This window comes from Pleurodeles waltl, chromosome 10, assembly GCF_031143425.1.
Source record: "Pleurodeles waltl isolate 20211129_DDA chromosome 10, aPleWal1.hap1.20221129, whole genome shotgun sequence".
In the NCBI taxonomy this organism is placed as follows: Eukaryota; Metazoa; Chordata; class Amphibia; order Caudata; family Salamandridae; genus Pleurodeles; species Pleurodeles waltl.
Genome location: NC_090449.1, coordinates 312,469,609 through 312,496,789, shown reverse-complemented (window position 1 = coordinate 312,496,789; position 27,181 = coordinate 312,469,609). Strand labels below are relative to the sequence as shown.

The window sequence follows — 27,181 nt, the reverse complement described above, 5'->3', positions numbered from 1 at the left end:
GGTCTCCCCCACCCGACACCCCCACCCGACTCCCTCCCCTACACCCCCCACCACTCCTGCCACCTCCCAAAGGTGGCAGGGCCCCCCTCCCCACCCCGACCCCCAACATCACAGAACTCACACACACACCACATGCACACAGGCACCACCAACACCCACACGCACACACACTGACATACATCCCTACATCCACACACACAGTCAGACACGCACACCCACATTCAAACATACACGCACACATCCATACAGACATACCTACAGACATACACGCACTCATTCCCAAACACACAACACCCCGCAAGCATACACGCACTCACACACCCCCTCTACATACACACACACACACACCCACGCACGCACACAACACCCCTCCACCCCCCTTCCCTCACGGACGATCAACTTACCTGGTCCGACGATCCTCCGGGAGGGGACGGGAGCCATGGGGGCTGCTCCGCTGACACCACACTGCCAACAGAACACCGCCACGCCGAATCACAGGACGTGATTTGCTGGGCGGGGTTCTGTTGGCGTGGCGGTGGAGGTGGAGCAACCTCCACTTCCCCGCCGCCCGCCAGTAAGAGAGCTGCCAACGGTCATAATAGGCTGAGCTGCAAACCGCCACCACTGGCGGTCTTCCGCACGGCGGTCCCTCGGCGGTCTTGGAAAAAGACCGCTGAGGTCAAAATGACCCCCTAACACTTTAATCAACGCCGTGCAGCAAGCGATTCCAGTGGATGGGACATCTAGTAATGTCTTGCAGCACATGATAAAGACTTTTGAAGCAGTTGCTTTTGATGAGAGTGTCATCTAGTAACACCTTTGGGTATTGCAGATTAGTGAAAGACTTTCAATGCAGTTGCTTCTACCTCGAGAGGGACATCTAGTAATGGCTGAGGTACTACAGATATGGAAAAGGCTATATCTGTTAGTTTTGTCAATGTGTTTTTCTTTTTATGTTTACATAAAAAGCTATGGAACAAATACATGTTTCTCAAGTTTTAAAATTAGAACGATGAAAAAAAAGTTTGGGTAAAAACCAGTTTTACAAGTTTCTCTATATAAAAGTAGCATATACAGTGAAAGTGCGTTTATTTTTTTGGCAGATGTTATTCCAAGACCTTTGTTTGTCTTTGTTAAAAACTGTACTAGGCAAAACAAGGAATACACAAAACATGAATCATATCTGTTCGCAATTGTTTTCATTTCCTATTCTTCCATTTATGTCATAGTACAAAAATGTTTATCTGATATGGACTCAAGTAAAACCAAGTTTGTTGTTTTGTGCAAAGCTTTGTATAAAGCATGGCGAATGTTTCTTTGTTGTAAGGAAGAGCGGTATTCGAGTTTTATAATTCTATAAGTGTCAGGGTGAACCCTAAAAAGTCACTAAATTAAACTGTGCATAACATTATGGTAGCTTGTAACAAAAGCGGTTACGCTAAACTTAGAGGCAATGTATAAAGTATTTATGCAGCACACAAGCGATAATAAGGTGATAACACAACACAAGTAAAATCCCTCACCAATTTAATAGCGTAGAGTAAAACTTAATAAATAAAATGAAAACAATACAATAAAAAGCCAATCTGTAGAGCCAAAGATATGTCATTTCAAAGATTTAACAAGGTATAGCACCTTTAACCACAAAGTGCCACTCAGTCAACTGGTCGTGCTGGACTGGAGAAAGTAGGAAGTTCAGACTAACCACAAGGAGCATGGGCCAGACACCAGCACCAGGTTAGTCCCGCTGAAAGAGTTACCTTTTCAAAATCCAGCGCAAAGAGTCCAGTTTGCGATGGATGAACCTGCAAGGAGAGTGTTGAGGATGGTCATCACTTCAAGCAGTATGGCAGTCCTCTGGTAGCATCAGCGTAGTCTGCTGAAGTACAAAGCTGGTCTCAAGCAGCAGGGCTAGAGTAGAAGGCAGTCTGTTTGGGGTACTCTGCAGGTCCAGGAGGGAACTGAAGACGTGGGTCTGAGAAGCTTATTTTTATACCTGGTGCCAGCTTTGATGCAGAAAAACATCTAGAGTTTTCTCCTCACTGATGGCTCTGGTATTCCTTTTTGTTCCTGCCTCAGCTCCAATAGGCCCATGGTAAAAAAAAAAGTGGTGTGAAGTTCTTTTTGAGTGTGATGAGGCAGCTGTTTTGAAAGGTAACAGTGGCAGTGAACAGCTCCGCTCCTCCCATCCTGTCAGTGTCTAGCCCCCCCTTTGTCTGACTGTCTGGAAAGAATACACAAAGGCCAACTGTCAACTGTTCACAGTCATGTGACCCAGGATGCAGGCTTCAGGCACCAAATGGTAAGGACATGAAAATGCCAACTTACTAAAAGTGGGATTTTCATAATTGTGACTTAAAATCTGACTTTACCCTTAAAAAGGATTTGATATTGCATTTCTTTTGAGACCAAACATGACATTTCTACCTATTGTGAAACCAAAGATTGCACTTATTAAATGCAATAAGATAACAAGATATTGCCCAATGATGGGCCTTGCAGTACTGAAAAATTTATGAAAGAGTTTTTCACTGCCAAGACATACAACTTAAAGTAGGGGTTCACATTTTTCAGTACAGTGCACCCTGTCCTGTGGGCTGTCTGTGGCCTTTCTTACGGGTGACTTATATATATTAAAAAGGAAGGTGCAGGTCTGGCAAAGGGCTATTTTTCCAAATCAAATTGACAGTTCAGTTGAAATCTGCATGCAGGATGCAATGGCAGGCCTGAGATATGTTTTGAAGAGCTACTGAAGTAGATGCCACAATGAGTGCTGTATGCCCACTAGTAGAACTAGCAGCATTTCATTGACAGGATATACTACTCTTTACTAGGGGCTTATAAGTAAATAAAATGTGCTGCTTAGATGTAAGCCATTTTTATCATGTTTAAAGGAGTGAACACAAACACTTTACCACTGATTAGCAGTGTTAAAGTGCACAGAGTCCTAAGGCCAACAAAATGAACTTCAGCAAACAGGAGATTTATTTTGCTGTTGTAGCCAAGGCATGTCTGTTATCACTTGTGTGCGTAGGCCTAGTGCCCATAACAGGAAACGACCCAAAGTGCAACATGGATGCATCAATTATTTCCACCAAACACTGACTCTTTTCCTATGTGGGTAGCTCTAGATTTTGTACCCTAGCCAAGCACCTAGAGAAACCTAGCCAGGCTGTACATCTTTGAAAACTAGACACCCTGGCGAATCCAGGATGGTGGGACTTGCATGGATCCCATTATGTTTTTTACCCACAATGCCCTGCAAACCTCGAACTTTGCCTGAAATCACACATTTTCCTTACATTTCTGTGATGGAAAACATCCAGAATCTGCAGGAATCCACATAATTCCTACCACCTAGTATTACCCCACCTGCACCGTAGAAAACACGGTCCCACTTGTGTGGCTGGGCCTTGTGCCCATAACAGGAATGGATCAAACCAATGACAATGAGAGCCCTTGCGTGTGGGCTCCTATTGACCGTGTTAGATCCATTCCTGTTGCTAGCACTAGGCACGGGGGCAGAAAGACTGTATCCTCATTTACTTAGGGTGGGGACATGGACATGCCCATGGTAGGCAGCCCCCAATCCTCTTTTTTATAAAAAAAAATATTCCCTGGTGCTGAGTGGGCTTTCTGCCTCCAGGGGGCAGATATGGGGTAATTATCCTCATCTGTCCCCTGGCAAGCAGAAATACTGTGCTTATTTTTGGGGGGGGTGGGGGTGTTGCCATGCCCATTCTGGGTAGCCCCTACCCCTACACTTTAAAAAAAAATAATCCCTGGTGCTTTGTGGGCTTTCTGCTGCCCCCTGGGGAAGGCAGATTGGGGCCCCAGGAGGCAGAAAGACTTCAGTTCCCATTTATTTGGGGTGAGGGAATGGCCATGCCCATGGTGGACAGCTCCTCCCTCTCTTTTAAATAAAAAACAACAACAATAATTCCCTGGTGTCTATAACCCCAAAGATTGTGCCCACTTTTATTTTGGGGGTGTGGGGGTGGAGACACTGACACCCACCCCTTGACTTTATTGATAAAAATAAATATCTGGTACCTAGTGGTCTTTCTGCCCCCCAGAGTAGTGGGGGGCTGATTTAAAAAATAGTACCTGGGGTAGCAAAACCCCTTGCCCAAGGGGCTGCTACCCCCTGCCTGGTGTCTAGTGGTGGATTCCTGTTTGGGGATCACCCTCCTGCGACAATCCCCAAGCAAGGATCCACTAGGGAAAGATACTGTTGGGAAGGGAAGATTCTCCCCGTTCCAACAGAACCTCTCCGATTGAAATTGGTTTATAAAATGATTGCAAGTTAAAAAGGAGTTCCTTTATACGGTCATTGAATTCTAAATAGAACTACATGGACACAGCATCACCTTTCCCATAGACTGCTTAAATCCTTGGTTTGTGCTCTTTCTCCTATGAAAGAATTAGGATATTTGCAGAAATGAAGAATACAAGTAGAATCTGTAATTTAATGTAAAACACACCAAAAAGCAAATGGTAATTGTTGGACCTGGCTTTTTGACAGGGACATCCCCAAACTTTTTGCCTCCTTCCTCCTATTTTTTCTGACCTATTGTTGTTGGCTTTTGACCTCTGGGCACTTTACCACTGCTAACCAGTGCTAAAGTGCATATGCTCTCTGTGTAAATTGTACTATTGATTGGTTTATCCATGATTGGCTATTTAATTTACTTATAAGTCCCTAGTAGAGTGCATTATATGTGCCTAGGGCCTTTAGATTAAATGCTACTAGTGGGCCTGCACCACTGGTTGTGCCACCCACTTCAGTAGCCCCTTAACCTTGTCTCAGGCCTGCCATTGCAAGGCCTGTGTGTGCAGTTTCACTGTCACTTCGACTTGGCATTTAAAAGTACTTGCCAAGCCTAGAACTCCCCTTTTTTCTACATATAAGTCACCCCTAATGTGTGCCCTAGGTAACCCCTAGAGCAGGGTGCTGTGTGGGTCAAAGGCAGGACATGTTCCTGTGTAGTTAGATGTCCTGGTAGTGTAAAACTCCTAAATTAGTTTTTACACTACTGTGAGGTTTGCTCCCTTCATAGGCTAACATTGGGGCTGCCCTCATACACTGTTGAAGTGGCAGCTGCTGATCTGAAAGGAGCAGGAAGGTCATATTTAGTATGGCCAGAATGGTAATATAAAATTCTGCTGACTGGTGAAGTCGGATTTAATATTACTATTCTAGAAATGCCACTTTTAGAAAATGAGCATTTCTTTGCACTTAAATCTTTCTGTGCCCTTCAATCCACGTCTGGCTAGGTTTAGTTGACAGCTCCTTGTGCATTCACTCAGACACACCCCAAACACAGGGTACTCAGCCTCACTTGCATACATCTGCATTTTGAATGGGTCTTCCTGGGCTGGGAGGGTGGAGGTCCTGCCCTCACACAAAGGACTGCCACACCCCCTACTGGGACTCTTGCAGACAGGATTGAACTGAAAGGTGGCTTGGTGCATTTCATAGACACTCTTTGAAGTCACCCCCACTTCAAAGGCACAATTTAGTATAAAACAGGGCCTCTGCCCTACCTCATCAGACACTTGCTGGAGAAGAAACCTGAACCAGAACCTGCATCCTGCCAAGAAGAACTGCCTAGCTGCCTAACGGACTCATCTGACTGCTTTCTACAAAGGACTGCTGCCTTGCTGTTGCCTTGCTGCCTTGCTGAACTCTTGTCTGTCTGTGAAAGTGCTCTCCAAGGGCTTGGATACAGCTTGCCTCCTGTTCCCTGAAGTCTCAGGACCAAAAAGACTTCTCTTTTTCACTTGGACGCTTCGTGCGCCGGAATTTTCGACGCACAGCTTGTTCCGCAGTGAGAAAAGCGCAGCACACCGACGCTGATAGATTTGACGCCTTCGGGACGACTGGAACGTCGGCGCACGGCCTCGCAAGAACAACGCCACCCGACCTCCAGAGGAGAAATCGACGCGACGCCTGCCGTGAGAGCGAAACTTCGACGCGCAGACCTGCAGAACGACGCGCAGCCGAAAAACAAGCAGGAGAGTCCGTGCACAGACCCGGGACATCTGGTAATACCCGCGATCCACAGAAAGAGACTGGCCGCACGCCGGAAAACGACGCACGACTTCCCCGCGTGAAAAATAACGGCGCAAGTCCGTGTGTGCTGGGGAGAAATCGACGCACACCCTTTTTCCACGTATCTCTTCTTCTGTGGCCCTCTGAGGAGATTTTCCACTCCGAACCAGGTACTTTGTGCTTGAAAGAGACTTTGGGGGTCATTCTAACCTTGGCGGTCCAAGACCGCCAGGGCTAAAATGACGGGGGCACCGCCAACAGGCTGGCGGTGCCCCGCTGGGCATTCTGACCGCGGCGGTTCGGTCTCCCGCCAGTTTTCCGCTGCCCAAATGAATCCTCCATGGCGGCGCAGCAAGCTGCGCCGCCATGGAGGATTCTGACACCCCATACCGCCATCCTGTTCCTGGCGGTTCTCCCGCCAGGAACAGGATGGCGGTATAGGGTGTCGCGGGGCCCCTGGGGGCCCCTGCAGTGCCCATGCCAATGGCATGGGCACTGCAGGGGCCCCCGTAAGAGGGGCTGCTTTGCAGACACTGAAATTTGCGACGGGTGCAACTGCACCCGTCGCACCTTCCCACTCAGAATTGAGCCGGCGTCCTCGTGGGAAGGGTGTTTTGCACTGGGCTGGCGGGCGGCCTTTTGGCGGTTGCCCGCCAGCCCAGTGCAAAACCCCAAATACGGTCTTTCGACCGCGGAGCGGTATTTTGGAGGGGGTACTCTGGCGGGCGGCCTCCGCCGCCCGCCAGGGTGAGAATCACCCCCTTTGTTTGCTTTTAAAGACTTAAGACACTTTATATCACTTTTCAGTGATATCTCTACAAATTCATATTGCAACTTTATTCGTTTTGACCTACAATTATCCTGATAAATATTGTATATTTTTCTAAACACTGTGTGGTGTATTTTTGTGGCACTATATGGTGGTATTGTGTGATTTATTGCACAAATACTTTACACATTGCCTTCTAACTTAAGCCTGACTGCTCGTGCCAAGCTACCAGAGGGTGGGCACAGGATAATTTTGGATTGTGTGTGGCTTACCCTGACTAGAGTGAGGGTTTTTGCTTGGGCAGAGGGTAACCTGACTGCTAACCAAAAAAAACATTTCTAACAGTGATGGTAATTCTGCTGTGGATACAATGTTTACCACCACCAGTCCCCAGCTCCATTTATCAAGGCCAGGTATAGGCAATGCAGCCTACTGCAATGACTAAGGTAGATAGGACAAGAGAGAAATGCAAAAAGGCTGGATGATGGATAAGAATGTTCTGTTTGGGTATCTCCTGATCCTGTCAAAAAGGGAGGTGCTTTAGTTGTCTTCTTGGGATACCTGACAAGTTGTATCCATTATAAATAGCAAACAGGCAACAGTAAAAAATCAATGCACTAAGGGACATATTTATGAGACCCTTGCACCGCTGTTGTGTCACTTTTTGTGATTCAACAGCTGCACAGACCTTGAACTCATATGTATGAGGCCAGGCAAAGCCACTTTGTATGTCTGTTAATGGCTTTATACATACGGAATAAGGCAGGGCAGCACAAATTGTTGTTTTGGAATTTGACACATCCACAGATTTACAAGCCCTTGTAAACCTGGGGAGGCGCCAAAGTAGTAGGAAGGGATGCCTTCCATCACCATTTAAAAGTGACAGTTGTCCCTCCCCGGAAGTGACGTCACTTCCGTGACTGGGACTTCCGGTGCCCCTGAGAGCCCTCCTCGGAAGTGACGTGGGTGCATGGGGTGTCACGTGGTTTGTAACCTTGTGGTGTTGTAGATGCGCACGCCCTTTTTGAACTGGGGAGTGCATATAAGGAGTTGGTTAGAGCCGTTGGCCAAACCGTGAACCATTGCTGAAACAGCTGGTCAAGACGGCATGAAGAGATACAATCCGCTCGCCAGAAAAGCTGCCTCCTCAGGAGCCCTGAACTCTATCGGTAGATATTATCGGACTCTAACACCGCTTACGATGGATGAGGATGCTCAACAGGCTGCCCCTAATGATAAGGATACAGATGTTACTAGTTTTCAAAAGGAACTTTGCCAGCGGCTTGAAAAGCTCAATCTTAAGGATATGCCGCAACTGATATCCCCTATTAAGGGTGACAGCAGCGACAGCGAAGCCTCGAAAGATGAATTAAGTGGTGCAGTCAACTTTATCGACATTGAAGATGGTGAAGAATGTATACCCCCACCGAATTTGCCCCTCTATGAAGACATGGGTTTCCAGGAGGACCCACATCCAGAGGCTTTCGTTGTACAACCGGCCAGTGTAAACTCCGGCGATGCTTTTACCCCAATGGACTTCTGCGAATCGTAAGATTTCAGAACAGCCGCTGAGTGTGACGTAAATGCTGAGGTTTTTATACTCTATAGACAATTTTCATGTATACGGTGATATCATACTTTTAACTAATAATTTGTCTTTTGCCTTCTATTTGATCCGTGGAAAACAACTGAAGAAAGAGAGGGTCTAGAGTGGTCGGCGCCAAAGGTTAACGATGTAAATTTTTACTGCTTATGCTGTACCAGACAGTCTGAAAGTATTACAATCCAGAACAAAGAGCCGCGTAAGAAATGTGTTTGCACCTACAATAGCCCCGATTTTGAAAAGGAAACTCCGGGAATACCCTATGATGCCATATGGCCAGTTAAAGGTTTTGCGGCGGCCGTTGTGAACACGTGTGTTGAACGGGACTATTATGACATGTGTTACGGGCATAAAATTAACGAACCTCAGCAGGAGGTTCACAACTATCTATACGAATCGTATAATGTGAGAACAATTCGCCACATATATAACCGGTTAGACCCCCATAGGGTTTATAAGTTGTTGAAAGTGGTGTACGGGCTGTCAGCTGTGAAGAAGGGTGTCCACATTGATATGGTTAAGGTCTTGGCAGCTGCTATCAATGAGATCCGATACGCTGCTGAGCCCTGCTCAAAACTCGAACGTATGCAGGGTCTATGTCCCTATTTTGACAAAAGTATGATAGAAAGGGTAATAGAAAGACAAATGTGAGACATTTATTAGAAAAACAGAAGAATGAAGTCTTTAGCCCCACAAAAGTTGTTTTAAAAAAGCAGACCATAACTGTGTTACTTTACGCTCAATACTTACTCACTTTTAGGACGGGTATCAGAATGTCGCGGTGCAAGATGTCTATGAGTTACACCCTGGCTACATCTGTATCGGGAGATTGATATATGTGCTGGTTAAAGAAAGAATAGCTGAAATACACCCCTTGACTCTATGGTATCTGAACATTTCGGAACCTTTGGCCTTGTGGCTGTGCAGCAGCCCTATGTGTATCGCCAAATGGTGTATCAACGCCCGGCTACCCCCATCGGACAAATACCGGAGCTCGGACAAAGATCAAGCTCGCGAGTTAAGACTTTCACCATTGACAGGGCAGCACAGGGCTTTGGAGCTCATGACTGAAGATTATTTCACAAATAAAGGTTCGGTATTGTCCGACCTAAAACTGTATGAACTGTTGAATGCTGTCAGTATCCTGAGCGTCCAGAGTTGTAGGCGGGGGGAGCAGGAAGTCATGTCTAGAGCTATTGAGAGTATCGCTATAAAAATATCAACGTTTGTGACGCTGAGACAGGGTAAAAGGAACTGTGTTGAGTAATATGTGTAACACGTGTCTTACTATGTATACACAAGCAAAAGGCCGCTGTCTTCCGTAGCTTTGACAGTTATAAGCTATATACCGCAAAAATGTCAAATACACGCTGTCGATGTTGTACCACCTCACTTTTATGTTTTTATGTTTAATAAAACGACCTTGCACAAAACATACGTCTTTCACTTCATGGTTGCGGCGGGTGCCAGCTGACGGGGCTACTTTAAGGAAGCTTTACTATGAGGCTCCGAAGCTCTATTTAGAAGGGCCTGAGTTGAAAATGAATCTGTAAACAGAGCCGAGGTGAAGACATGGTTAGCGGGGGAAGAGGCTTATTCACTCCCCAAACCAGCCAGGAGGCGTTTTAAGAGGAGGGCGACTGTTGTTAGTGCGCAGCTAGATTATCAGTGGCAGGCAGACATAATCAGTCTTCAAGATCTATCAAAACATAACAATGATGCCATGTATATATTAACAGTCATAGACGTCTTGTCCAAGTATGCCTATGCAGAGGCGTTAAACGATAAAAGTGGTACCAGCGTCACTGCCGCTTTTAAAGACATCGTCGCTAGAGGGCATGTACCTCAAAAACTACAAACAGACGCCGGAAAGGAATTTTTAAACAAACCTTTTCAGAAATTATTAAAGCAACACGCTTTTCAACATTTTGTAACGAACACCGAGGTAAAAGCGGCGGTTGTAGAACATTTTAACAGAACTTTAAAATCAAAGATTTGGCTATATTTCACTGCCAACAATACCTACAGATACGTGTATGTTCTACAGGCTTTTATGGATGTTTATGACAAAAGTTATCACAGGACAATCAAAATGTCCCCAGCGGAGGTAACGAGTGATAATTCGTTAATGGTGTGGAGAACTGTGTACGGGAGTCGTCTTGAGGCGAAGGTCAAGAAACCGGATTTAAAAGAAGGGGATCATGTCAGGGTTTCAAAGTTGTAGGGGGTCTTCACCAAAGGCTACCAGCAAACATTCAGCAATGAGATATTCATAGTGGAAAGTGTGCAGCTTAAAGAAGGGGTATATATTTACAGGTTAAAAGACTGCGCTGGGGAAGAGGTATCGGGTGTCTTTTACACCGAAGAGTTACAAAAGGTGCCCTACGATCCGAACAGGGTGTACAGGGTTGAAAAGGTTCTGAAAAGGAAAGGCATCAGAGCTAAGAGACAGGCGCTGGTCAAATAGAGAGGGTGGCCAGAGAAATTTAACAGTTGGGTTTTGGACAGCTCGCTACATAGAGTGTGAGACTACGTTGTAAGCGCAGCTATGGAGAGCTCACCGTTTTATATCACGCTGCCATCCAACGCTTCGAGGGGCATGTTCCCCAGCAATCAGATTTCTAATTATACGGTGAAACTGACGAAACCCGTGGACTTGAAAGGGCCGTGGGAGGTGGCCCTAACGGAGATACAATACCCTAGAACCTGGAATACATTTACAAAGCAAGAGGCTAAATTCAGTATAAAGCGTGAGCAGGACCCTCTGAGCATCCACGTGGGATTTCCTCATGGCTATTACCCAACCGTTTCCTCGGTGGTCGACACCATCAACAAATCTATAGGCAGCATCGAGACCTATGCAAATATACACCTGGTGTTGGATAACGTTAGAAGAAAAGTGTTTCTTAAAGCTCCAGAGCTCAGTACAGTGTTTAACTGTACCGGTAAATTACAGAGGGTTTTCGGGACTGTACCACATGTGAAAAGGCAGGTGGACCCAGAACCTACGTGCCCTGATATTAACGTTGGATTCTATGCACTCTACGTGTATAGCAACATTGTAGAACCACAGAGGATTGGTGATAGTTATTCGCCATTGTTGAGATGAGTCCCTGTGAAGGGGGAGAATAACACAATGGTTAATAACAAACCTGACTACGTGACAATTTCCCAAAAACATTTTGACACTATAACCATCATGATCTACGACGATCAGTCGGAGCCGGTGGCCTTTAAATGCAGGAAAGTTATTGTTAAGCTTCATTTAAGGCCACGCTGCGACAGTGACTATTAGGCAGTTGCAATGGTCATCATGAAAACATGCGGGGATCCCTCTATGTACAGGGATTATTATAGAGTTCAAGCTGGCTATGGCGGTCCCCCGCCCTACTTTGAAGGGGCTCCTGTTATGTACGGGGCCGGATTGGGTGGCTTCTTTCAGAGTTTGTTTAGGCGAGCCATGCCCTTTTGAAGAAGAGGGTACGAAATTGCAAAACCTCATGTTAAAGCGGCTGCTACGAACATAGCCCAGGACGTTGTGGGCTCTGTAATGTCGGCTGTCGCTGAACGCATGAATAGACAGCCCCAAGAAGGATCGGGGTTGATGTACAGTGCGCGGGTGGGTGTTAAAAGGAAGTGAAGGGCTTTGAGGCACAGAGAGCCGCCAATGCCCTATAAGAAGCGGCGGACTTCTTCAAAAGACCCACACAAAAGAAGAGTCGTAAGTCAGAAGAGATCTTCCAAGAACGTTCTAGAGTGAATATTTTTTAAATCAACTATCATGGCCTTCGTACACTGCGCCTCGGGTGAATGCGCCAAATCCGAGCTAGATCTGTTTTCTCTCAAACACACACAGACCAGCATTGAGAACAGATTTTCATGGAAGTATCGCCTATGGCCGCTCTGACGCCACTTGCACCGATAGAGTTTTATGTGTCGGGGTCCACGGATATGTATCTGGATCTCAACAACACTCTGCTACACCTCGTCTGTAAAATAACCAAAGCGAATGGCGCCGACATCGAGGAGGATGCTAGAGTGGCTCCGATCGCATACCCCATCGCAACCATGTTTAATCAAGTGGACATTAACCTAGGCGATTGACTCGTCACGCAGAGTGATAACATGTATGCCTACAGGGCCTACATAGAGAGTATTCTAAATTACAGTTGCGATGCCCTGGACACACAACTTTCAGCTGGACTTTTCTACAAAGACACTGAAGAGCATTTTGAGAACATGGCTTTGGAAGGGGGCAACAAGGGTTTTAAAAAAAGAGCCAGCTTCGCAGCCAGCAGTAGGCAGTTTGATCTCCTGGGGTGCATACATTCAGACCTTTTCTTTCAAGACAAGCTGCTAGTCAATGGTATAGATCTCAAGATCAAACTCAATCGTAACAAGGACGCTTTCTGTCTCATCAGCGGCGATGCGGAGCAGTATAAACTGGTTATATTGTCCGCGAGCCTGTTTGTAAAGAGAGTGAAAGTGTCCCCGAGCGTCAGATTAGCCCATGCAGAAGCTTTACAATTATTGAACGCCAAATACGCCATTGAAAGAATTGCTCTGAAGATATTCAGCATCCCCGCCGGTAGTAGATTAACGCAGCAGCAGAATCTATTTGTGGGGCAATTACTGAAACTCATCATCATAGGGTTTGGGGACAATACAGCTTTTAGCGGCCTCTACAACTCTAACCCTTTCAACTTCAAACACTATGACATCAACTACGCAGCTTTGGTTCATGAGGGCGCTGTGATACCCGCAAAACCGTTCACGCCGAATTTTGGAACATCCAATTTTGCCCTGGAATATCTTGGTCTGGTCTCGATAACGGGGAAACATCTGCGGGACTCAGGAGTTGTTGTTTCAAGAGAGGGATATGCGGTCGGCTACACGCTGTTTGCGTTTGACCTGACTCCTGACATGGAAGACGATGACCACTACAACCTGATCAAAAACCGAAATCTAAAAGCTGAAATACGTTTTACACAGGCCTTGGCGACCAATGTGAACATGGTTAAATTCTTGGTATTTGACAGCGTTATTCAGGTCAATCACGCCCGCCAACTTATGTTTGACTATCATTAAAAGCTTGTAAAATGGACACTACTGAGATACGGGACTTCTTAAGTAGACATAAATACTCTAAGAAATACTTTTTAGGTGTATTTCCTAACAATGGGTTACCTGAAAAGATAGGCCCAGAAAGACCCCGCACCCTCGTCTTTAACACTGACCCTTATTACAAGGGCGGTACACACTGGGCGGCAATGTTTCTTGATGTAGACAAGGTTATAGTGTTTGACAGTTTAGCCGAGTTCCCCGAGCATAACATTTATACAAAACCGATATTTAAGTATGTAAAAAAGCATCACCCACGGTTGAATATAACAAACCGCGTGTACAGGATTCTCTAGCCATCACATGTGGGGAGCATTGTATATATTTCGTTAGTAAAATGTCTGACAGTATGACGTTTAGAATTTTTTTTAATCTGTATTCAGCCGATCTAGTAAACAACGATGGTATTGTTATGAAATATGTGAATGAAAACTCCCGGACTATGTCGAACGTTGTTAAAACAGAATATGGTTGAAAATTTAAAAAGTGTTTATTACAATCCGGTTTCAACACAAACATTTACAAGTTTAATCAAATAAATGAAGTAAAATCTTTCGACACGCGAAACTTTTAACAAAACTGTACAGCTGATCACATATTATGATAAACTTAGAGTGGTAGCCATGTGTTCATTTTGAACAGTCTCTTTTTAGGGCCCACAGGTAGAGCAACGGCGATGTCGATATGGCGGGCTCCATGTAAAAACGCCAGGGGTCGGATCTTTTAAACTTTCAAGCTTACGCCGGTTGTCTGCGTTAACGATTATTGTTGAGGGAATGTTGAGTTCTGCCGCGGCACTTAGGAACTGCTCCTCTAGGAACGTCTTGTGCTGATACGGTTTTACCGTGCATGAGACCCCTGACCAGATTATACATGTGGGATCCAGCAACCGGATGACCCTTGTAAACGAATTCACCCCGGTCGTTCCATGAGGTAAAATCTTAAGTAGCAGCCATTTTACTGAGCAACATTTGAGCAGCCCCTCTATACTTCTGACTTATATTTTTTAAAAGGTCTATGACAAAGGCGTCCGTGGTGGGTGAAGGTCCATGGTCTTGTGGCGCCACCGGGGGTGCTGGCGGCTGTTCAGCATCGGGGTATACAGAGTAAGTTTGTTTTTTTCAGAGGCTAGCTGCTTGTAATACTGTAGAAAGTTTTGAAGGGCTCCTGAGTAAAGGCCCGCTTTGTCGTGCGGTTTTAAATCGGTCCTGTTCAGAAGGCTTTGATTTCAGCGTCGAGACGCTGTGTCTCATTTTTGCGTATATCCCAGACGTCGGTGGTAGAAGGGCCCAGCTGTTCCAATTGTTGACACAGTACAAGGTACATTTTGTGGGCGTACTCCATCAGGGCCTTGACAGGAGTCCGGTGATTAGGGGTACAGCTATACCTAACAGCGACCCTATAAAACTCCCAGACTGTCTGACCAGTTTCCTTTTAGAAAGGAGCGACGCCCTCTTATTGCTGAGCTTCTTAATAATGTGCCGCTTCTTCTTCAGAACCCGGAACTGGCTCATTGATATCGGGATATTACCTTTTAGGGTGTTTAGGGCTATTTCTGAACTGGCCGTCACTAAATCATCCGAGGCAGCGCAAAGGATAGCCTTTCTTTTCGAGGGGTTGGCTGTGATCAGCATTTTTAGGAGGCCTAAATTACGCCGCAGCCGTGCAGACATGGTAGGGACCTTATATTATAAGGTTTAGAGTGTAAATGTTATAAAAGTCTTCTTACCGGGTCTTTTTATAGGCTTTGGGACCTGCTTTAGGCGTTTAAGCAACCGGGAAGTCAGGCGGCAGCATACCGGCGCGCAGTCTGTAGTCTTCTAGAGTATTGGGTTTTAAATCTACCAGTAAGTAGCCGTGGGGTTTTGCGGTAGCATTGTTAAACCCTTCCATGAAAAACGTTGTGTTTCCGGGGTACATTTGTTTAGCTATAATTGATATCTGTAACTTGTCTCGAGGGTTTTTAAATAAGACCAGGTATGAGGCGTTGAGAGTTATGGAATGGCTGCTCTTACCCTTGTAAAAAAAGTTCTGCACTATATAGCATATGCTCAGATTACGATGATGTGAATATTGTGTAAAAGCCCGCTCGATCTCGGGGTGGTCCCCGCCTTCACGAATGAGGTCGTCCACAACGATCATGTTTACAAGGTGTTTAGGTAGCAAGTTATCGTCGTTGAGATTACCGGGGATACCCTCTATAAACCGGATGTGTGGGAACTTTAGGGAGAGCTCTGTGTAAAGATCCTGCCAGCAGGAATAAAGCCAGACGATGTTGTTAGGGGTTTGAGATAAAACACTGGGTGAGTTTTCTAGAAGTTTCTTTATAAAAAAACTTTTACCGCTATTTGAGGGACCTGCTAAATTGCAGGAGAAGGGGTGTTGCAGCCTGGTGTCCATAGTGGCTGGGGCTCGAACCTCTAATGTCTTTTAATAACCGTACGGTAGTGTTTTATAGTCCTCTGTGAGGACCCGTTTATCAAACACTACTCTTAAGGGTTTATAAAACGGCTGTGTTGTGATTTCCCACTTTTTTTTGGATCTGACTATGCTAGTGTGGTTTACGACTATTGATTTTGTGGTTTTGTGATCGCTCGATGTGTAGTACTCGTGCACCAGACCCTTCAGACTATCAAAGTTTATTTTAACGGAATTGCTGACATTTAAAGTGATACCTTTGACTTTCATGCAAACCCTGTTGTTAGAGGTCTTGTAACTATAGGTCATGGGTCCAGAGGAGGTGTATTCGAGTATGGACTTCCGCTTTTCAAGCTCGCTGGTCAGATCCCCTAGATAATCACCCATCGGAGGATCTACATCACCCTCTTTACTCATAAAAATAACAGAGTCTGTATCATGGTACAAACAGCGATCCTGAAGCTTATCCAACAAACTGTGAAGCTCTAGTCGCGTGCGAGCGATTGTGAAGCACGCTATAAAGATGTTTATATTGTTACATGTTGTGGGGTACTCTTTGGCGTATTTCCAGCATAGAACTGCCGTCTCGTCGTCGATAAATTCACAACTGGAAATGTCATAAGACGGTGTGAATATATACTTAAAAATCTCATCTGGATCTGTGACGATGGATGTGTTTGACAAGTTGGTGCGCTGTGCGAATTTTCCCCACAAGGAATTGAGACAGAGCTTAGCTAACTGGCGTCGGGCGGGGTTAACCTTATTGAGCGCTGGTCTCAGCTTAATACCCTCGCGAGCTTTGTAATCAGTGATGTACTTTTTCTTTTAGGGCTCATCGACGCACCAGTCTGGATACCCCGTGGCCTCCTGTTTGTCTCTGAGAAACAAGTTGATGTACTCAGAAAAGAGTTGGGTTGTGGTGTTTAGAAAGTGCCAAATTTCCAGGATTTTACTGAGATGGTACCCTTTCTCGAGGGCCGTCTGCACCTCAATGGTACACCATGTCCCCTCCAGCAGTCTCTGCTCATCACTATGCCGGCACTCGCTAGTCTGTTTACTTTCAGCGCATGTTCAACATAGGGGGAACATTCGCTTACCGTCGACTCTACACAGGAGCACCGGAAAGTAAAGCTTCCGCGGAGGGTGAATCTGACACTTAACGAGTCCAAAGTACTCTTTGAGAGGCTTAAAGTTCCTGAATATGATCGTAGGGTGCCCCACAGGGTACAACTTCACCCTGTTCACAAACGGATACAGACTAGTGAAGTCGTAGTAGTGTATTTTCTCACCCTCCCCAGCAACACAGTACAGTTGTATGGCATTTGTACGACTGCCGAATAAGGCGTCGCGGGGTTCCAACGGTGCAGGTAGCTGTCGGCTCTTAATAAAAGTGCCCAGTTCAGCATCTTTTTATCGCAAGCACTAAAGAATCGCCATCTGAACAACCATAATGAGCAATACTTTTATGAATGCAGGCAACAGTACAAAAAATTACTAAGATATAAAAGGAAGACATTTCCACATAAGCTCTGGAAATCCCTCCTGCAGGCAATATCGGCAGGAAACTGCAAAAAGTTTTGGGAGATAGTCAGATGGGGATGCGAAGGCCCTTCGAAGAACCTAGAATTGAATATCAACCCACAACTCTGGGTAGAGCATTTTACCGCCTTGTACCAGGAAGAGGCCAAGACGGCATCCCGGAGTATGAATAACTCAACCAGCCTCATCCAAGGACTGGAAGGTAGTAACCAAAGATCAAACAAGGGAGTTCCACTTCAAACGACCTATGTAGCATCATCAAAAAGTTTTATTAGATCGTCAAATGGAACCCAGAATGAATTAGTCCCAAACGAACTCCTTGGCACAAATGCCACGCAAGCAACCCATTCTATCCCTCGTGCAATGGAGCTGACACCGGAATTCAGCGAGAAAGAGATTAAACAAGTTATTCTCCTTCAAAAACCGTATAAGGCTGCAGGCCCAGACGGCATACCTTCAGACGTTTATCGTAATCAGTTAACGTTATGGCTGCCTGCTCTAACACGCATATTCAACAGTATTTGGCACCACGAGGTAATTCCGACCTCTTGGAAAAAATCAATAATTGTCCCAATTCACAAAAAAGGACCTCGGGACTTGGTGTGCAACTATAGGCCTATCTCACTGCTTGACAGTGTTGGAAAAATCTTCGCCAAATTGATCCAGCTGCGTTTAGATCAATGGCTGGAGGATGGAGATTTAATATCGACACACCAAGCTGGTTTTAGGAGAGGCCAAAGCACAATAGATCAACTTTTTAAGCTGAATATGATCTGCGCGAAATACGCCACCCTAAAAGATTGTGCATTATATCTGGTCTTTGTGGATCTTCAAACAGCTTTTGACAGCGTCAATCGCCAAATATTATGGCAGTTATTGTCAGAAATGGGCATACAGGGGAAAATTCTAAGGCTGTTAATTCTACTGCACACAGGGAATACTGCTAGGGTTAGATATTCCACGAGAAATGATTATACAGCAGAAATTCCAATCCAGCGTGGCGTAAAACAAGGATGTGTTTTGGCCCCAACCTTGTTTAACTGTTATATAAATAAAGTAAGCCAAGATCTGAGGGAATTAAATCTGGATGTGCCAAAACTAGCCAATGAAAGTATACCTATCCTGCTTTTTGCTGACGACGCTGTATTACTGGCAAGAACAGAGATAGCAATGCATCGTCTACTTAGGGGTTTCGAATCATTTTGCACCTCAAGGAGCATGGTAATTAATGAGGAGAAAACAAAGTTTATGATTCTCAACCCAAAACAAACGATGCATTCGACCTTCAGGGTAAACAACAAGCCCTTGGCTCGAGTGACCACCTATGACTACCTGGGTTGCAGACTGGACGAAAAACAGACATGGAAATCACAAATCTACAAAAGTAACATCTCCTTGGCCCAGCACGCCGGAGCGGTACTTAGATTTGCTAAAGCCACAGGCAACCATTCTGTGAGTTCTGCACTGCTTGCTTATAAAACCAAAGCAAGGACGGCAGCACTTTACAGCGCAGAGATTTGGGGATTTAGAAAGACCCCATTAATACAAGTAACTGAGAATAATTTCCTACGCCGATTACTTTGTTTAGGCACTGCCGCACCAATGAATGCGTTGAGAACTGATTTACAAATAAGAAAGGTCGAGGATTACATTGCACTGGCCCCGATAAGATATTGGATCCGTATCTGGGCAAAAGAGGAACTCAAACCATACAGAGAAACACTCATGGACATCATGAAGCTACAAAATTACCGAAAATTGCCTTGGTTTAAACACATCTCAACTACCCTGGTTGCTATTGGCCAAGAAGACCTCTGGCTTCATCCAGGGAAAATCAGAAAGCCCAGTTTATCTGTCATTAAAAAGGCATACTGGGACCAAAAGACTCAGAGTATGTGTGAGACACTTAGCCCTTTACTCAAGAGGTACATTTTGCTCAACCAAGAGCTTAAACCAGCAATTTTCATAGACTGCATCTATCCGGAAGAAAAAAGGGCTCTCTATTTTAAATTTCGTATGGGTACATTACCAGTGATGGCGGTGACTAACAGATGGCAAGCCGTCTCACAGTGCGGATCAGAATGCTGTCCTTGCCTTCATGGTGGCCAAGAAACATTATCCCACTTCCTTTTATTATGTCATTTTACGCTTAAACTCCGCAAATTGTACTTACGTCCGCTTTTTAGATCATACGGGATCAGGAAATGTAATGAGGCGGAAGTGCTTTGTATGCGATCAGATGAGAAACATATTGTGGCGAAGGTTTCAACTTATATATTGGAAGCGTGGAAGTTACGTTCATCAATGTACTCACAGTTGGCCTAAGTATAATTACTTGTGTTATCCTAGCTATCATTAGTATGAGACATCGCTGAAGGTTGCTGATTAAACCAGGCAAGGTCCTGGGTTATTATTATACTGCTGGCAGGTATCGCAAGAACCCAAATGATTAGTGCAAGAATAGGATATTTAAATTTTAGATCTATAATGTTTTTAGAATAAGTAAAGAGTCTTATGCCAATTATGGCTAATAATCAAGTTTTATGATATTGCAGGGCATATTGGATTCACCTAGGGCCACGTAAAATCAAAAACTCAAGTATAGTTTTTCTTTTTTACAATGTTTTATTTAATGTGATTTTATTGCGTGTGATGGATTGATACTTATTGTGTATTATTGTTATGGCCGGATAGGCTGACAACAATTAAATAAATGGTAAATGGCATCTTTTGCTAGCTCCTGTAACCACTCGTGTTCCCAGAGGGTTCTCAGAACAAAGCCACAGCTTTCAATATACTGCGCCTTCGCCAGAGTCCATCGGTGCAGATGCTCAAACGTGGTGCCCTGCAGTCTATTAAACTTGTGGGGTTTGTAACACAGTGGACACCCGTGGTAAAAGCACCCATTGAACTCAAAGGTTGTAGGTACCCCGTTAATGAATGTATACCCGTCTAGGTAGTAGGGGCCCAAACGGTATTCGCCGCCCTGCAACGCGTGCTGAATGAAGATGTTCTCATTCTCCGAGATGTACATGAGCCACTGAATAGACAGGGTGGAGTAACGTTTCTGTTTGCCTTTATAGAGGTCAGGTGGTACTAAAGCGATAGTTCCAGGTATTAAAAACATGTGTTTATAAATAGACATACACATTGATGCCAGAGTAATGTTTTTAAAAGGGTCTAGGTATTCAGTTTTTTTTTTTTTTTTCTCTTGCTGGATTTGGTTTTAATAAACCTGACCCGTTTCCTCATCTCCACCACAACGTCTCTGAAAAGGTTGCATGCTTTTCGCAATATCATGACATCCGCCTGACAGTAAGCTTTCAACTCGGTTTGAAAATGAAACCAGTTTTCACAGTTTTCATCGTACCATTGTACCAAACTCTCTTTTTCAGAGGGCATCATGTACTTGAAACCATAACTGTCGGGCCGAGGCATAGGCCCGCTGTAATTCTGATTAGCCCATGTGTTAATAAAGTGAGGGAAATAACCTTTACAGCCTTCAAAACCAAAGGCTTTTGGCAGTTTGCTCAACTTCATGGGCAGAAAATTCAAGGTGTCTATGAACCTATTGTCAAAAGGCACAACCTTTAGCAGCACCAGTTTGGAACCTTGGGAGATGAGGTCCACGCCCAACTTTTCATGAATCAGGTCGCGGAGAATGAAGAACGAGTCGGATGCTTTGGAGCTGTGAGCCAGAAATCTATACTCCTTGTATTTCGGCTGCATGAACGTGTTGAGGAAATCATTCACGCATGAACGCCCTTCAAACTCCCAGCTTTCATCGCCTGTTAGATGGTGGGCGTAAATGTAGTTTGGCTGGTGCACACCCGTCTCTTGCGTCCACTCTATATCAAATACGATATAGTCTTCTGATTTTTTCTGGGGATGGACTCCGAGGATGTAACACTCATGTGTTGTTCCGGCTATAAAATCCGCTGTACACCTGGGACATTGCATACCTTTACAATCGTGTTTGGCAGCCATGTAACATCCGCAAACCCCACAGTCCGCTTTACGGACGCACTGTGCTAGGCTGATGTGCACGTTTAAACAGTCCTGCGACCGACAAAACATCTTGCATGTGGAGCAGTTCACTTTCTGAGCTGCGTTGTTGACACTTCCATCCCTCTGACACATTTTGCAGTGTAGTTCACACTGATGTATGGTCCGGTTGTTGTATATGTGATCGCAATGCTTGCACACATACTTGGCACCTAGAAGACCCGTCAGGTTCAAGACACCGTAAAAGTGGTTTTCAGGATGTAGCACATAAACGGTCTTGTTTTTCACACCCTCATTGGTAGTGAAGTACTTCCAAGAACCGTCGTGGTATAGAACTTTTACCGTCACTCAACTATGTATAGTTAAACTAGTTGTGGCTTATATCAGTGTTTAACTACCTTAGAACACATACACACACTACACTGTTATAGACCTTAAGTAGAAGAGGTTTGCAAACACCAGTCTGCGCTCTGCCCTTCATGTTTTCAGCCATGATGTCCTGATGATTCCCTGCTCGCCACAAACTGCCGTATGTAGTTCCGAAAAAAGAGGTCTGTGAAGGTGGGGGTTCTTATACTAGGCTCACTATGGTAATCATGCCAGGGCGCTGTGATTGGTGGGGCCTGGAAATAGACATCTGCTATAGGTTGGCAATACATGGCCTTTGTTTTGGTTCAAACTTTTAATTACTAGGCCAGTTTCTAATTTAGCCCCCACTGCATACCAGGGAAAGCCTGTAGGCAACCATCTGTTTTAAATTTGCCATGCCCCTCATCCTCTGTTGTGTTTCAAACTTTTAATTACTGAGTCAGTTTCTAATTTAGCCTCCACTGTGTCCCAGGGAAAGGCTGTAGGCACACATCTGTTTTAGATTTGCTATGCCCTTCATCCTCTGTTGTGTTTCAAACTTTTAATTACTGGGCCAGTTTCTAATTTGTGTCCCAGGGAAAGCCTGTAGGCACACATCTGATTTAGATTTGCTATGCCCCTCATCCTCTGTTGTGTTTCAAACTTTTAATTACTGGGCCAGTTTCTAATTTAGTCGCCACTGTGTCCCAGGGAAAGGCTGTAGGCACATATCTGTTTTAGATTTGCTATGCCCTTCATCCTCTGTGGTGTTTTAAACTTTTAATTGCAGGGCCAGTTTCTAATTTAGCCTCCACTGTGTCCCAGGGAAAGGCTGTAGGCACACATCCGTTTTAGATTTGCTATGCCCTTCATCCTCTGTTGTGTTTCAAACTTTTAATTACTGGGCCAGTTTCTAATTTAGCCCCCACTATGTCCCAGGGAAACCCTATAGGCACACAGCTGTTTTACATTTACCTCTCTAAATTGATAGGCTAGCTCTAACAAAAGCACCATTTGACCATTCCCACTTTTTGGATTAGCCAACAGTGTGGAGGTTTGGCCAGACCGCCCACTTTGCCGCCCTGTGCAGAGGCCCCCTAACAGCCACTTGGGCATGAATGTCTGACATGTCCAGACCTGTCCCTCTCATGCTCTGAAACCACTTGCACAACACTAAGGTATACTTTTTACACAGCCCATAGGCCAATATCCAGGGGCTAGGACCCAGACACAGGGCTAACACATAACATTATGAGGTCACAAACCACGTGACACCCCCATGCACCCACGTCACTTCCGGGGAGGGCTCTCAGGGGCACCGGAAGACCCAGTCACGGAAGTGACGTCACTTCCAGGGAGGGACAACTGTCACTTTTAAATGGTGATGGAAGGTATCCCTTCCTATTACTCGCTAAAAACGTATCTTTATTTCTCCTTGTTTTTATCTCTTTCTATGTGTGCTGCGTTGTGCAGCACACATAGAAAGAGGAAAAAGCCTCTCAGGATTGTTTTTGTGCAGGAAGGTACTCCTTCCTGCACAAAAACAATCCTGCCTACAACACAGACACTCTTGCACCATGGTGCAAGGGGGCCTGCTTTGGTGCTAGACTGCCAAAAAGCACCAGCCCAGTGGGAAAGGGCAGGAATGCGCTATGTGCCATAGATATGGCGCATTCCCGCCCTTTCCCTTTGATGACGGTTAGCACAACAAGGTGACTTGCTTAGCTGTCCTACGCAAAAAAGCCCATAAATATGGGCCTAAGTATACTATACAACAATCGAGCTTACTTCCTCAAAGATTTACACTGTCAGTATTCTGTCTCCACATTGGCAAATGAAGCAATGATCCTCATGAATATATCACCCAAGGATTTGCAGTTCCAGTATTCCTTCTCCACACTAGTAGCACTGGTAGCTCATCCAAAAATGTTAGTCTTTTAATTTGAGTTCTGCACTGGCAGAGGTGGTTGGTTCATCCAAATTTTGCAACTGTTTTTAAAACTTCTTTGAACAGAATATGTAGTTCCTTCATTAACTACTTGTATTATTCTTGTTACAGTCGTATGAAAGCAATCCACACCTTTTAGCTAGCGCATTAACGTGAAGCACACTTTTCTTTTCCAGCACAAAATCTTCAGTTACGAGCAGGGAGGTGATTTCCTGGTACAATATGATGTCTCAGTATATAAAAAACTGGGAAGCAGATCAAGATCAGGTAAGCCTGCAGAATCCAACCACGCTATTGCAGACAATGGCTTCCTCTTTCATAGAGTACCAGAAGCACAAGAAAGCAGAGTGCTTGGCTGTGCCCTTGGTTCACTTTGTATTGTGACTTACTCAATATGGCTGCCAGATATGGCTGGAACTTGAAATCTTGTGGAAATCTTGCAAGACTTTCGTACCCACATAATCAGAGAGAGATGAAAACAGCCAAGGAGTCCTATCATGAATCTGTCCTCTAGCTGAAGAATAGGCAGGGACAGGGACACAGGAAGAAACAACGGGGTTCAATGTCTCAAACTTCAATCTGTGAGTGGAGATACTGACACATAAATTTGAATCCATAGCTGAGGTGGAATTGGATTGTCTTGGTAGAATATAGTTTGACATCACTACTACATATTACAAACCACAAAGTTTTCTTCTATACAGGAGTTCGGCCATAGTCTTGAATCTGGTCAATCTTTGCAGTGTTTGTGCCAATCTGTTTTGGTCTCTGAGAGTGTTGGTGAGGGAGTAGTTTTTCTTCCATGGTTGTTTTCAGTGACACAGATTTGCAGTATTTTTTCAGCTGGCCTAACTTGCTCCCTGTAGCCGACCCACACTCCATCGCGGTCAGTCTGAACTTGTGACTTTGTCCAGATCCGGCATGACCAGATAACCACAGATGGCACTTTGTGTGTCTAGGCACTATTTTCACTTAAATCTTTATAATTACATATCTCTGGTTTTACTTATTGGATTTTTGTCATGTTGGAATCTAATTTATTTACTCTATTTTTTTAAATACATGTGGGAGTTTTCTTGTGTTATGTTTTCACTTTACTACCGTTTGGAGTGCTGCATTAATACTTTACACATTGCCTCTCAGTTAAGCCTGACAGCTTTTGTGGCATGCTCCCTGAGGGTTAAGCACATGTTAATTTTGGGTTGCATGTGACTTCACCCTGTCAGAAATTGTAGTTGCTGCTTGAGTAGAGTTTCACCTCCCTCAACCAGTACCCCAATTTCCTTAACTTTCCAGTACCTCAATTTCCTTAACTTTCCATTACCAAGGTGTTCAATAGTTAAAATGAATAGGAGGATTGTAGGTGCCATCATCCAAAGCATTGAGAGTTGAAAGTTAGGATTTTTTACCCTTAGGACAAAATGTATGCCTACATTATTCATCTTTTTGTAGGTGATGGAGCTTGTCTCAGTGTTGACAGCCATCTAGAATGGAGAGAGCCATTCCTGGTGCAACTCACTATCAGGCTTTTCTTCTCCAGAATATTTTCCATCCTAACTTGGCCATCGTAGATAACAGTTCCAATGATGTTGTGCACTAGTTTAACTGGATCCATTTAAAAATTATGATTTTCCTGCCTGTGTTTTCTACCATCCCTCTCGAGGCAGCATCTTCCATAACTACTAAACATTCCCCCATGTGCTAATCTTTTCTAAACTTTAATCTTGACCAAAAGCATGTTAAGATCAGGAAAGTATTTCTCTTAGGGTTTTTAGTGAATGCCATGTAATTGTTCTTTTATGAGCCCTGAATTGGGCATTAAAACATACTAGGAGATTGAAAATCTTCTCGGTTGGCAGAGGCCTCTGTTGGTCTGGTAGGAAATCACCCTACTATTTGCGTTAGTCTGTAGGTGCGGCAAAGCATTTGCTTGCCAAAAGCGCTCCCACCAAGATAGCAGAGACATGTTCTGCAAAAAACACACTGGTAAGGCTACGGAGTCATGATGGCTTACTCGACCTGTGTTCTTTGTTCTGCAAAAAGAAAATAAAAAAGCAAGTGTTTCTCACTGTTAAGTTAGTCCTGAACGGAATTTAAATCAAAACAGTCTAATTTGTGGAATTTTAGAAATGTCGTGTTAAGCTTCTTGTATGAAATTCCTTATTGCATAATTATCTGGGAACTGCAGTACAACTTTACTGCAATGCACCATTCGCAGTAAAGTTTACTGGGATTGTACTGGCACTACAGAATGCGAGTGGCTGTTGTTTGTGGTGCTTTTGTTTCTTTGCACTATTTTCTAGTGCAAAATGTGTCCTTACGTCAAAAACTAACATGAGGATGAATTCAACGTTTAAACATATAGCTAAAGACTGACTCACATTCTGCATATTTATAAATACTTTTGCCCTATATTTATGCAATGCAAATTAGCCAAATTTGGCACACCCCTTTATAAAACGAGAACATTTTCCCTGTCATGCAGGGAGCGAAATTCTGTGCCCCTTGGGTCAGTCCCTTGCTCGTGATGGGATAGCTTTGCAGTCTGTATCACTTCATCAGCTCTTGATTCACTGGCAGCACTATCAATTTCTGTGTTTGTCCTTCCCAGGAGCATCTTCTCTCATGCGGTTTTTATTAGATAAAATATTCTTGCACTGCTGGAAGCAGACTGTGGGGCATATTTACAAGCCCCTGTGGTGCAAAGAGGCGCAGTAAGTGTCTTGCTGCACCGCCTTGCACCACCGAGAAAGGGCAGAAATGTGCCATATCTACAAGATACAGTGCATTTCTGATTTCTCCCCCTGCGCTGGCGCTAAAATTAGCTGCATAGCACCAATGCAGGCACCCTTGCACCATAGTGCAAGGGTGCCTGCATTGCAGGTAATGATTGTTTATGTCCCTTCTTGCACATAAACAATCAATAACGGTGATTTGTTACTTTTATGTGTGTTTCACAATGCAGCACACGTAGAAGTAGCAAATTGGCATTATTTAATGATTATTTATGTCAAGGAAGGGACACCTTCCTGCACATAAACAATAATTAATGGTGTTTTGCTTTTACTATGTGTGCTGCAGAACACTGCACACATAGAAAAAGTAAAAACTAGGAGAAATAAAAGTATTAGGCCACCACTGGGGTGGCGTTAGTTTTTCGCACAGCCTCAGATTTATGATTTCTCATAAATCTGTGGCTGTGTCAAAAGCAATGGGTGTTGTGTGGAAAAGCCCATAGCAAAAGCAACACCCATTGCATGCCCCTCTGCCGCATAAAACTGCGTCAGGGCCCATATTAAAAAGGCAGTGTTAAGCCTCACAAAGTGGCTTCCCACCACCTGGTAAATGTGGAAATGGGCACAGCGTCACTTTAGC

General features: G+C 44.6%; 1 protein-coding gene across 1 annotated transcript; it reads left to right on the top strand.

The window, feature by feature from the left end:
* The first annotated feature begins 12,666 nt into the window (after positions 1-12,666).
* Positions 12,667-13,515, top strand: LOC138262416 (uncharacterized protein F54H12.2-like). The gene has a single exon (XM_069212315.1). The coding sequence runs from the start codon at positions 12,667-12,669 to the stop codon at positions 13,513-13,515; it is 849 nt and encodes a 282-aa protein (XP_069068416.1).
* Positions 13,516-27,181: the final 13,666 nt, after the last annotated feature.

Bases quoted from the DNA above. Each gene is read 5' to 3' on its own strand.
- LOC138262416 (XM_069212315.1), top strand. From the start codon at position 12,667: ATGGCTTTGGAAGGGGGCAACAAGGGTTTTAAAAAAAGAGCCAGCTTC.